The sequence below is a fragment of the Zootoca vivipara genome, chromosome 1, assembly GCF_965207765.1.
Source record: "Zootoca vivipara chromosome 1, rZooViv2.hap1.1, whole genome shotgun sequence".
NCBI lineage: Eukaryota > Metazoa > Chordata > Lepidosauria > Squamata > Lacertidae > Zootoca > Zootoca vivipara.
In genome coordinates this window covers 60,002,947-60,015,071 of record NC_142582.1, presented here as the reverse complement: position 1 = coordinate 60,015,071, position 12,125 = coordinate 60,002,947, and the positions used below count along the sequence as shown (strand labels likewise).

Genomic DNA, 12,125 nt, shown 5'->3' with positions numbered 1-12,125 from the left:
GAGGCTGTTTTGGGTTTCCCATAGGCATCTGGCTGGCCATTGTGAGAACAGAATGCTGGAACAGATGGGCCATTGGCCTGATCCAGCAGGATATAATAACAACAACAACAACAACAACAACAACAATAATAATTTATTATTTATACCCCGCCCATCTGGCTGGGTTTCCCCAGCCACTCTGGTGGTGGTATTATTAATTATTATTATTATTATCATCATCATCTTAAGTTGACTTACAGAAAATTGTGGAATTCCCTCCCTACAGAGGTACATCTTTATTGCACAGCTTTCAATGTATGCTAAACATGCATTCTTTTACTGTAGCATTTGAAAGTTAAGCTATTTTGTTTTCTAAGACCCACCTCTTTTGCTGAATTTACAAAGTTATGGTTCACTTGGAATGATTTTATTGGTTTTGTCATTGTAACTTATATTTGCTTTTAGAATTTTATAGTCAATTGTTGTAATCTGCCCTGTGATCTTATGGAGAATGGTGGCAAAGAAATATTACAAATAAATAAGCAAACAGATAAAATTCCATGTGCCCCTGAGAATTTCTGATCTTCGGAGGGTAAATGTTCACAATGACAAACACAATGCCTGATCCAGGCAAAAACAGTCACGACCAGAAACAGCTTTGGTGAGTGCAGCAGCTGTAATAAAATGCCAAGGCAAGCATCATAATTCCTGAACGATTGCATGCATCACATTGCATATGCATGTATGCAATTATGCCACAAAAAGTGATGCCCACTCACTTGAACAAGGAATTAAATATGGGTAAGGCCTTTAGTCAAAGCAATATTTTAAATAATTAATAATTCCTAAAATAAACAAAAAATGTTATCAGGTTGATTTTAGCAGTCAATGTTGGGAAAACTGGGAATAAAAACAAAATAATTTAAAAAATGCATAACAATAGTTCTACCACTATTCAAGTATGCACATTTATGAGGTTTAGTAATGTAAAACTGGTTTTAGAAACATACTGTGCAATTTAAGCATTCAATGTATTTCACGGATCCATGAGTGATTAGTTCATTCAAGCAAAGCAGAATCAAGAAGTAAAAATTCATTACCTGAAGTAGATCCTGTAGTAGTGGTGGTGGTTGGAGTGGTAGTTGGCGTAGTGGTTGTTACTGTAGATGTAGTGGTTGGAGTGGTAGTTGGTGTAGTTGTAGGTGCAGTGGAGGTAGTAGTAGCAGTGGTAGTTGGCGTAGTAGTAGGTAGTGAGGGGGTAGAGGTGTCAATAGATGGTGTGGGGGTGGATGTCATGGTGGAACGAGTAGTAGTGGTAGTGGTAGGTGCTGAGGTAGTGGTAGATGTGGTAGTGGTGGAAGTGGCAGTTGGTGTAGTGGTAGAGGTATCCCAAGGTGGTGTGGTGGTAGGAGTAGTAGTTGGTGGTGTCGTGGTTGATGGTGTGGAAGTAGTAGTAGTAGTTGTGGTGGTAGATGGAGTAGAGGTAGTGGTAGAAGTGGTAGTTGTTGTTGTGGTAGGAGTTGCGGTAGGAGTTGTGGTTGATGGTGTAGTTGTACAATCATCTACCGGTATGTCCCGGCAGCAATATACACTGATTTCATAGTTGAGACACATATCTACAGGGTACACAGGCCCAGGAACCTGATCTTTATTGTGACATATAAGTCCAGTTGAAACATCACATTCCACTTTTTGCCCCAATTCCTTGATGGAGTAATCAGGAAATTTCAGTGCTCTGCACGATATGTTTTCTGGCCTTTCACAGATCTGTATGTTGGCTGCCCTGATGTTGTCAAAGGTTTCATAGTCACCATACTGTGGGCCATATTGTGGGAAACTGATATCAATCCACTCAGACCATAAACATTCTTCAATGGGGGGACAAACTGCAGTGAAACAACAACAGATAGAAATAGCTTAGTGATTGCCAAGATTATTCTGAAAATAATATATCAGGAAACTATTGTTCCAGTTGTGCAAACACTGTCATAATAAATACAAAGCTGAAATTTTTAGAAACTTTTTTTAAATGTATAAAGCTAAAATAAAAGGTGGTTTGTTGTCAACAACAGCATTAATAATCTCACAGCTTATTAAAACACTTGCTCAATAATATAATTGATTCCCTCAGAACCAAACCAAATTAATCCTTTTATTTTGCTATCTCATCCTGCCACTTTATTCAGAAATTTGTTTGGAAAAACCTATCATTATTTTTGACCAGATGCTTTAAGGCTCATTTGTGACCAGAAGGCAGTCACAGACCTCCAGACTCAAGGTCCTTCTGGTGTCCTTATCCCCTTTCCCTGCATTCCTATGCAGCCATAATTCTTTTCCTTGGCCTCTCCCCCTGCTTCCTCTGAAGGCTCATCCACACTTCCGCATGTCCAGAGACTTCCAGATACAGGTCCAAGATGCTTTTCTTTTCTCCTGCTTCTTTCCCCATGAAAACCTGGTGTTTATGCTGAATCGGGACAGCCATCAATCAGGTTTTCTGCAGATTGACGTTTGCTCTGATTCAGCAGTAAACAGCAGGTTTTCCCAGGAAAAGAAGCGGGACAAAAAAAGAAGCCTCTCAGACCCATGTTTGGAAATCTTGGGACAATCGGAAGAAGTCATGGGACAAAGGGAAGTTTGACTAAGCCAACTCTCCTGCCTTCCCCCTACTTTTACCCAGGCCTCCTCTCTACCATTCGCACCCCGAAAAGTCCACAACCTGCGGTGGGGCAGGCACATGATGTAATTCAGTGCATCTGCGCATGTGCAAAGTGCAATTTAGCACTTCTGCGCATGCGCAAGGGTTACGGACATGCCGAACCCAGAAGTAACCCGTTCTGGGACTTCCGGGTTTGGCATGTCCGTAACCCGAAAAGACGCAACCCACAGCGGACGCAACATGAGGTATGACTGTAAGTGCTCCAGTTTTCAAACGTTCCTCGGAACACGAACGTCCAACGCAGCTTCTGCTGTGCAAAAGCCTAGCTGTCGGCTAATCAGAAGCTGCGCCTCGGAACTTGAACGTTTCGGAAGTTGAACGGTCTTCTGGGACGGATTACGTTCAAGTTCCGAGGCACCACTATATCATTTCTTCTGGTTTCAAAGCTTGCCTTTCTAGAATATGTACAAGAGAAGAACTAAGTGGCTGCTTTAAAATGTTCTCATGTACTGCAACATCTGCAATGGCACCAAAAGCAATGTTGCAGCACATTAGGGGCTTGTTGGTTTCTCCTGGCATAAGTTTTTGTAGTCAATGACTTGCCATATTCGCAAAGCAGAGGGGGAAACTGGGCAAGCCTATATTATGAGTTTATAAGGCCCTTTACAGACAGGCTCATCAACAGGTTGAAGAACACAAAATGTTTGCATTGAATAATGTCACTGTAAAGGTTCATTGTTAAGAGAGCATATACTGTAATGTAAAAATTGGCTATTTTCTCCTAGCCTGGAGAGCTATAAATGGCAATGAAAATACTTGCTCTCCTCAGAATCTCCTCCTCAGAAATATGTAATATACAGCAGAAGATTCTCTATAGCTCAGTCAGTTACCATTCCACATTGTCTCTCCTTCATCATATTTCCTAACTTCCTTCTAAAAATAAACATATGCCATAAGTTTTTGTACTTATGTGTTATGTTTTGTACTTATGTGTTGTGATCAGTGGCAAAATCAGTGCAAGACACAAAACAAGAGAGAGAGAAAAGTGTCAGTAACGTTATTCACCCATTTCTAGGTGAACTGTATTTTTGCAGGTTGAATGCCCACTTCTGACTGTAGGTCATGGTAAAATATTCTGCAATCATTTCCTGAGACCTGATGTTAGATATCTGCAGTATGAATCCTGTCTTAGGGCTGGTTCTCAGAACACATTCCTTCTGCATACGATGATCACTGGCCTTTGGAGGGTATACCACATGCCAGGACAAGTGTGGTCCCAGAAGGCACAGCTATGGCCAGCAATAGCTTCAGTGATTGCAATGGCTGCAAAAGTCTTGAAAAAACAGGCTTGTTCCTGAAGCCCTTGTCAGGATTTCCTGCATCACGCAAGGAGCAAGACATTAAAACCAGGAATGGCCCTTAGTCAAAGCAATATTTTCTGTCTTTCCTAATTCCTAAAAATGAGCAATCAGGCCGATGTTAGCAGCCAATAAGGGCAAACTTATGAGTAAACTGGTTTAAGTAAAACAAATATCTATCAATTATTATTTTTTAAAGTGTGTATCTCCTTTTAAAGAGTTGTATTATTAAAATTCATTAGCATTCAATATATTTCACTATTCTGTGAATGAATGGTTATTCATTCAAAATAATGTCAAGAAGTAACATTTAATGCATTACCTGTTGGCGTCGTGGTAGACGGCGTGGAAGTAGTGGTAGTGGTAGGAGTGGTAGTTGTGGTGGTGGTAGATGGTGTAGGGGTAGTGGTAGTTGGTGTAGTGGTAGTGGTAGTAGTGGAGGGAGTAGTGGTGGGAGTAGTGGTCGTACTACCAACACAAGGAATGATTTGACAACAGTTGACACGTATCTCATAATTATAGCAGAGGGTCCAGAGGGTCTGATCTTGGTCTTTGTTTCTACAAATCAGCCCATAAGTGACATTACAGTCCACTTTCTGTTCCAATTCTGCAATATCCGTATCAGGTGCATTTTTAGCTCTGCACTCTATGTTTTGTGGAGCTGATGGACAAAAGCTGCTTCCGTCTTTAATTCTTATGGCATCATATGTCTCAAAGTCACCACCTTCTGGTCCTTCTTCGGGTATACTGACATCATACCATTTACTCCATTCACAGGCAAGCATTAAGCACTGAGCTGCAAGACAAATGTGAAAGTCATTTTCCTGAGCTTCATTGGCAATGGGTCCGCATGAATGACCTCATGATCTAAAACCATCATTTCATGGTGGAATAACAGATCACTGGGCAACCATCTACCCTCCCACCCCTACAGATCACAAGAAAGAACATCCCAAGCTAGAAGCAAGCATCTTTATATCCTGGGATTGCTCCACTCCAGTGCGCAAGGTACACAATCCATTTTTTCCCTTATTTTTTGAACGCCTATCACAGTTATATGTGCATCACTTTATTACCCCCATGTTCCTCTCTTTTGCATTGGCAACTTTACTACCACTATCAGAGCAGTGACCTTAAATAGGGACATATGAATTTGCCCGAATCGAGACATACTATTTGTTCATCTGACCCAGTATTTTCTGCCCTGACTGGCCGTGACTCTTTTGGGCCTCACACAAAAATCTTTGTCCTAGCTCTTAAATGGATCCAGGGACTGAACCTGATTCTTGAGTCATCCAAAGCACATATTCTACCACTGAACTATGGCTTATCCCCAGTTTCTTTAACAACACTTACACGTTGAAGAGAGTGTAGTGGAGGTTGTAGTGGCAGCTGAAACAGGAGAGAGAGAAATAGGATGAGAATCTTACTTTGCAATCTTACAAATATTGGATAAGATTATAGATTTGACATAGATAAAGTTTCATATAATGTTGAGAGCATCAGCCTTCATTAGTTTCACAAATTAAAGCCATTTAGCTATGCATGGAGGTATAAAACAAACTTGATTTTCTCCAATTAGATAGCTAACCAATGTGCAGTAATAGTAACAATGCTGCAAGCTTACTTGTGGTAGTAGTAGTGGTGGTGGTGATGGAAGGGGTAGTTGAAAGAGTAGTTGTGGGAGGGGCGGTTGTACTGCAGGGTTTCATGTCTTCAACTACCCAAGTGCCATTGATTGTGCATTTTATGTCGAAACAAAAAGATCCATTTCTCTCATTTATTATTATTTCTCCTTCTTTGTATTCTTTGCCATCATATATGCAGCAACCTAAAGGAAGGAAATCAGTGTGCTTAAGTTGTTCTGCTTGAAGCATAATGAAAAAACAGCCAATCAAAATGTAAATGAGTGGAAACCCAGAGTGGAAATACTGTGTTTTTCCATAGGAATGTTAACCGCAGGTAAACACTGTTTATTTAACCTGCTTATATTTGGAATATTATAAAGATTTTTTGTGCTTCTGCTTAGAAGGAAGTCCATTGAAACTTATGGGACCTACTCCCAAGTAAGTGTGCTTAGGCTCAAGGTGTTAGAAAGTTGAATAAATCTGTCAAGTGAGATGCATAAACTTAAGCCTCATTCATATTTGCAGCAAGCACGAAGGAAAGTTTAACTGGTTTCCAGTGGTGAGATCTCTCACCATTGTGACAGATATATGCATATTGGAATTGCATGGACTATTGATGTGGGTTCTTCCTGTATGGTCTCATTCTTAGCCAGGCAGAGGCCACATGGATGTACACACCTGCTTAATTTCCACCCATCAGCTGTTTCCCACAGTAGGATAGAGTTCTTGCCACTGGGAAATGTGGCCTTAGTAAGAATACAACTAAAAGGCAGGGATATTAAAATGGCCCACCATATGCTGTAGGATTATTGATCAGCAGAGCAATCCAAATCCCAGCCAGGGACAATGGATTGTGCTGGTCAGGGCAGAAGGTTGAATAAATCCCACCACCACCATTTTTGATGTGCCAGCTCTGGACTGGTGAAGCTGAGGAGCCTGAAGGGCTTTGGATCCTGTGGATGCAAGGCCTGCAGTGATCCACCCCATGCTTCATTTCAGGGCTTTCCACTGGCTACTGCTGGCAGTAGTTCCCCATCCACCATAGCAGAACCTGGATCCTCCACCATGGCAGAGTCCCACCGCTAGCAGTGGAGAGGAAGTAATGAGTCATCCTAACCCACCAGCCATCAGCATCAGGGTGGTGGCAGCAGAGTTCTGCCCTAAGGCTAAGCAGTCATTTAGTTGGTGGTAACCTCCATTGAACTCAGCAGGGCCTTACTGTACTTCTAAGTAAACATGTATAGAATGCATTTTAAAGTAAGATGGGCATCGTGGTCTGTGACAAGTTATAAGATGAAATCAGTGCCTTATAAATAAAAACAAAATACAGGCTTACAGAAAAAATGTTTAGCCACTCCTTAGCTACTCCCCCTTTTTGTGGAACAACTGCAAAGTGGGAAAAGGTTGTCCTTTTATTATTGTTATTTTTCAATGATAATTTAAAAAAGAATACAGTGAGCAGGGGACTCATTTGAAATCATTGCTCAGTCCCCCCAGAGAAATGTATGGGGGAAGTGTATGGTACTATTTTGCTTTCTGAATGGAAAAACAGCAAGATGAAATATACCTCCTCGGGGTTCACATTTCGTTACTCCAGCAGAAACACAGAAACTGAAATTTAAAAAGAAGTCTTTCAGAAATGAAATACTTGAAGATTTGTATATTTGTTTGTTTTGTACTTCTGTTCTGTAAATGCTCAGGCTATAATTGCTCCTGCATTGTAACACTATAAATTCATTTAAAACAATAATTAAATGCATATCATTAGCAAAGCAGTAAATACAGTAATCTCTATATCCCCCTAAACAGGAATATTTTTGTTGGCCAGGTTTCCTTTGTCTGGGAAGGGAATTCTGGGAGAGGATCTCTGCCCAAGAAAGGGGGGAAATCCAACCTACTTTTGGACACCATGGACAATTTCATTTTAGATTTTCATTTAAAAAAATAGCTCCCTATTCAGAACAGCACTCTCGTTCATGAAAAATGTAGTGTGTCAGACCAAAAAACCAGCAATTTAAATATCAACCCATGTACATATGTTTGCCTGCCACTGTTAATCCATCTGCTCTCCATTCTCACATACCAATTTGTACACAGATCATCTGTGGGTATACGCTGCCCATATCCATAGTGAACATCGTCAATATAGCAGCCACACATATCACTTGTCCCACATGTGTTGGTCTCTTCGATGTAGATAGGCTTCTCCGGAGGACATCGTGGGTAGCAACCTAGAACCCACAAAAATGAGATACGTAAAATTACATTGCGGCAATATACTTGACATAGTAGCAAAATTTGCATGTGAAAAGGGGAGCCAACCTGGTGCCTTCCAGATGTTGCAGAACTACAACCATCCCTGGCATTTGCCATGCTGTCTGGGACTGAGGGGACTTGGAGTCCAGCAACATCTGAAGGGTCACAGGGTCTCCATCCCTGGCATGTGGGAGACAGTCCTAGGCTCAGTGTCTCTTTATAGGCTGTAAACAGTTTCAGAGACACATCTAATGCATTAAGCAGGATATGGGAGATGGGGGAAATTGCTTTGGCCCACTGGGTGAACAGTATTCCAAACTGCACTAACAAGAGTCTTGAAGACCAAAAGCTACTGGTAACTGGCAGTTTCTTACCTTCCAGATATGGCACTGAAAAGTTGGTGCTGACTTGATTAAGCATCTTGCAGGTAACAATATCACTTCCGCAAGGCTCATAGTGCCATTCACATATATCTGTAGGATTCCAGTACTCACAAAAGATTGCTATCGGAACAAAAGATAGATAGTTGTGATTAAAAACAAGTCACAGAAGTATATTTGCACGTAGCTCACTTAACCTGCAACCATTTCTATCACCTATGGAACTGAAATTCCACTTCATTCTGGTTTAACATGGAACATAGACTTATTTGGACACCCCCCCCCAATGGGATTGCAATCATATGGAGAGGGAGAGGAAGGCTGTACCCACTGGACCCACCCCTACCACCACTCCTCCTGCCAATCTTGGCCACCTGCCATCCATGAAACTTGCTGTACATGTACACAAACAGGATCTTCCTGGGATTGGGAGCCTTTGCTCCCTGTGATTGGGGCCATCATTGACTCCCACTGGAAGCAGTGTTGGCCACCAATGTAGATGACTTTAAAAGAGGATTGGAAAGATACATTGGGGTAAAGGCTACTAGCCATGATGGCTACACTCTGCATCAACATTTGGAGCTGTATGCCTCTGAATACCAGTTGTTGGAAACAACAGGAGGAATGACTGCTCTTGTGCTTGGGCCCTGCTTGCAGGCTTGTCATAGGCATCTGGTTGGCCACTGATGGAACAGGATGCTGGCTGATCTAGCAGGTTTTACTTATGTTCTTGCATGATCAGGGCTACGAATCATGAGAAGAGCCTATATGCATACACTGGATGTTTCCCCCTAATACAATGCCAGTGAAGACAGTAATGGTGGCTAGGTTGGCCCCTGTCGAGGGTGCAGGGCCAGGGGTCTCTCCACTTGGGCTTGGAGTAGCTAAGCACCTTTTTGCCCATTTGCACACTCCCTGGGCCACTGCTCTGCTGCCCTGGGCAGCCAGGCAAGAGGCCCAGGCTCCTCTGGGTGTTTCAGCAGAGGAATCTGGTCACTGCCATGGGCTATTGCAGCAGCCCTGCAGACTTCCTTCCCCAGTTGGCTGGCAGTGCTATTAGGAGGGTGAGTAGAGCATCCAGCAGGGCTTGGAGGAAAGAAAGATGGAGTGGGAAAACAAGAGTTGCAGGAGGAGGGGAAAAAAAGGAAGGGAGGAAGGAGGCAGAAGAGAAAGTAGCGAGCAGAGGAAGGAAAGAGGGCAGGAAGGCAAATAGAGCAAGGTGGAGGAGAAGGGAAAGCGGAGCAGTGCAGACCCAACCCGATAGCCACAGAGTAAGTCACTGACAGAGTGCAAAAGGTGCCGATAAACTCTTTTTAAAAAAGGTTTCTGGTCCATCGCCTCTCCTGGCTTTGGAGGCACCGATATAGTTCCTTGCCAACTGTGAACAGAGCCTAAATATGCCTTTGACAGTGTGCCCAGCCCCAGTATTGCATCATCATCACATGGTGTGGAGGCATCCCGTTTTTCTGTGAATTATTGGATCCTCCTATGATTCTTTAGATATAGGGTTTCTTGTTGGAGAACAGCAAGTATGACCAACTGACCTACTGAGAACTGAATTTTATTTGGAGACATATGTAAAAGATATCACAAAAGAACTCACATTAGAAGCCTCTTGGTATCACATGAAATGGCTATGGCAGGAGACAATGATATCTCAAAATATACAGGGTGGGGCTTAGGGTTATAAAAACCAGTGCATCTAGAATTTTGGTCACTGAAAGGTATTAAGCCACGGTTTCTGGGCCATCATCTCTTTTGAATTTTATGCATACATGAGAAATATTTTATCACAAAACTCACGGCATATGTCAGGAGTCCTCCAGTAGACACAAGCTCCAGCTTTGAGGCATTCTTGTGCATAGACAGCCACTGCAGTACAGAAGCACTCACAGTCGCCTCCAGAGTCACAGGCACAAGCATCATGTACACACGCTTCATAGTACTGATCTGGAGCCACCTATTAGGGAGTCACAGAATCACAGAGCAAGGGTATTTCAATGGATCAACTACGTACTGTATTTCTGCCATCCAATACCAGGATGCCTAACTCACCACAATCTTTGATAATGATTCCCCTTAGTTGCCAATGTTTTTGGATGTTGCTGTACATGTACACAGCACATCCCTGCCACAGTAGTATCCATCCCATTACATATCACTGCACTTCAACAAGGCATCAAGAATCTATGGCACATTTTACTTCTGTGAGATATTTTATCAATTCCAATTTCAGACTTTTAAGCTAGTAACATTCTGTATAGCAACAACAAATATTTGGTTTTTGGTGAAGATAATTCAGATTAATTTATGTGTTTTCATTTCAAACAGTATTTCTCAAAATAGAGTACCTGCAGAGAGTTCTGGAGAGGGAAATGGGAGCTCCATACCAACTCAAGACATGTCTAATCATGATATTTCTTTCTCTTTTTTCTAAAGTCTATCCTAAGTCACATTCTCCTTGGATAACATCTCTTTACAGTTAAAGTTGAAAACCACTCCACTATCCAGTTTGGAATGGAATGGGTGCTACTGAGTTAGAAATTGTCTGCAGGATATTATAGATTCATCTGATGTTGTATGTCAAGACCTTTAAAATCCATTGCACTACTGATGATCCCCCATGGTTTGCTAGGTATTTTATGAAAACTGCTTAAATATCTTTTTATTTTTGACTAAGCCGTGTGTGTGTGTGTGTGTGTGTGTGTGTGTGAGAGAGAGAGAGAGAGAGAGAGAGAGAGAGAGAGAGAGAAGGGGGGGCATATGGAGAATTTTCTCTATCATATATACATGAGACAGAAAATTATCCATATGCTCACATATGGCAATAGCTTGTTCTTTCCCCCAAGACTAGTATAGCCCAGCTTGGCCAAGTGATTAAGCAACAATACTAACTTTTGAATGACATTCTGCAAATACAACACTTTTGATGAGGCTGCATTCTTTCTCTGCCCAGGATTTGCGATGAGGTTTCTTTTCACAGGGCTCAGGGTCTACATCAACATCAGGGCATGCAGCATCCCTTTTCCATGAATTTCCAAATGCCAGTGCACTCATTTCTTGGACCATGTCCCTTGAAGTGAAGTCATTACTGGCCTTGCCATCAAAGTTGCCACATAAGCCACAGACCTTTCCCTAGAGAAAAGGGGGAAAGTCAATACCTTAGGACTGGAAAAGTTTTGCAATGTCTTAAAGTTAGCAGAAATTTTATTGTGATATATATTGCTTTGATTGTTTTGCCATTTGTTTTAGCATTACTAATTATGGATACTGTTGAGTTGGTGGGAGCAATGCCAGACCTTGGGATTTCAGATTTCAGTGGCTCCTTGTGTGATGCCACAGTTGGGCACCCCTATGTTTCTTGCGCCCCATTCTATTAATGATGCACACATGCTACCACAAGCAATGTCTTTTTTGTTGCACTTATCTGTTAACAACAAATTTTTCATTGCATTAAAGGAATATGTTCAAGAATTACTCACTTTAAGATAGGGTGCCAGCTTGATGAAAATAGTAGTCTTCCTGTCCCAGATGAGAATAACACCATTGCTGGTTTCTATTACAATGTACAGCCCAACTGGCTCATGGATCCAGTAAGTCACAGTGCTAGTAGTATTCATCTCAAATGTTTCTATTTGTTTATCTTCCAACTTTAATTCAGTGCTCTAAAAAGACAGATGTGTAACAGAAGCCTCATAACAAAAGCAGACACTAGCATGTTAAACTGATACCCTCAGCTCCCCTAGAGTCAGTCTGGCTCTTTTAAACTGGATATCGTGACACCAGTTCTCAAAAGTAAGGAGCCTCATTTGACTAAGAACTCAACAAATTGCCTGCACCTCCCCACTGCAACCTGATTTGATTATTT

The 12,125-nt window shown here is 41.8% G+C and overlaps 1 protein-coding gene across 1 annotated transcript in view; it reads right to left on the bottom strand.

Moving 5' to 3' along the window:
* The window catches only part of MUC2 (mucin 2, oligomeric mucus/gel-forming), a 60,643-nt gene that overhangs the window by 30,179 nt on the left and 18,339 nt on the right, over nucleotides 1–12,125 (bottom strand). The window contains exons 22-32 of the mRNA XM_088651931.1: nucleotides 11,740–11,922; nucleotides 11,153–11,392; nucleotides 10,061–10,217; nucleotides 8,252–8,380; nucleotides 7,705–7,852; nucleotides 7,189–7,232; nucleotides 5,621–5,824; nucleotides 5,350–5,385; nucleotides 4,316–4,789; nucleotides 1,049–1,865; nucleotides 363–370 (exon numbers count right to left, since the gene is read on the bottom strand). Of these exons, the coding sequence (XP_088508057.1) occupies nucleotides 363–370; nucleotides 1,049–1,865; nucleotides 4,316–4,789; nucleotides 5,350–5,385; nucleotides 5,621–5,824; nucleotides 7,189–7,232; nucleotides 7,705–7,852; nucleotides 8,252–8,380; nucleotides 10,061–10,217; nucleotides 11,153–11,392; nucleotides 11,740–11,922 (2,440 nt within the window). The remainder of the gene's footprint in view (nucleotides 1–362; nucleotides 371–1,048; nucleotides 1,866–4,315; nucleotides 4,790–5,349; nucleotides 5,386–5,620; nucleotides 5,825–7,188; nucleotides 7,233–7,704; nucleotides 7,853–8,251; nucleotides 8,381–10,060; nucleotides 10,218–11,152; nucleotides 11,393–11,739; nucleotides 11,923–12,125) is intronic.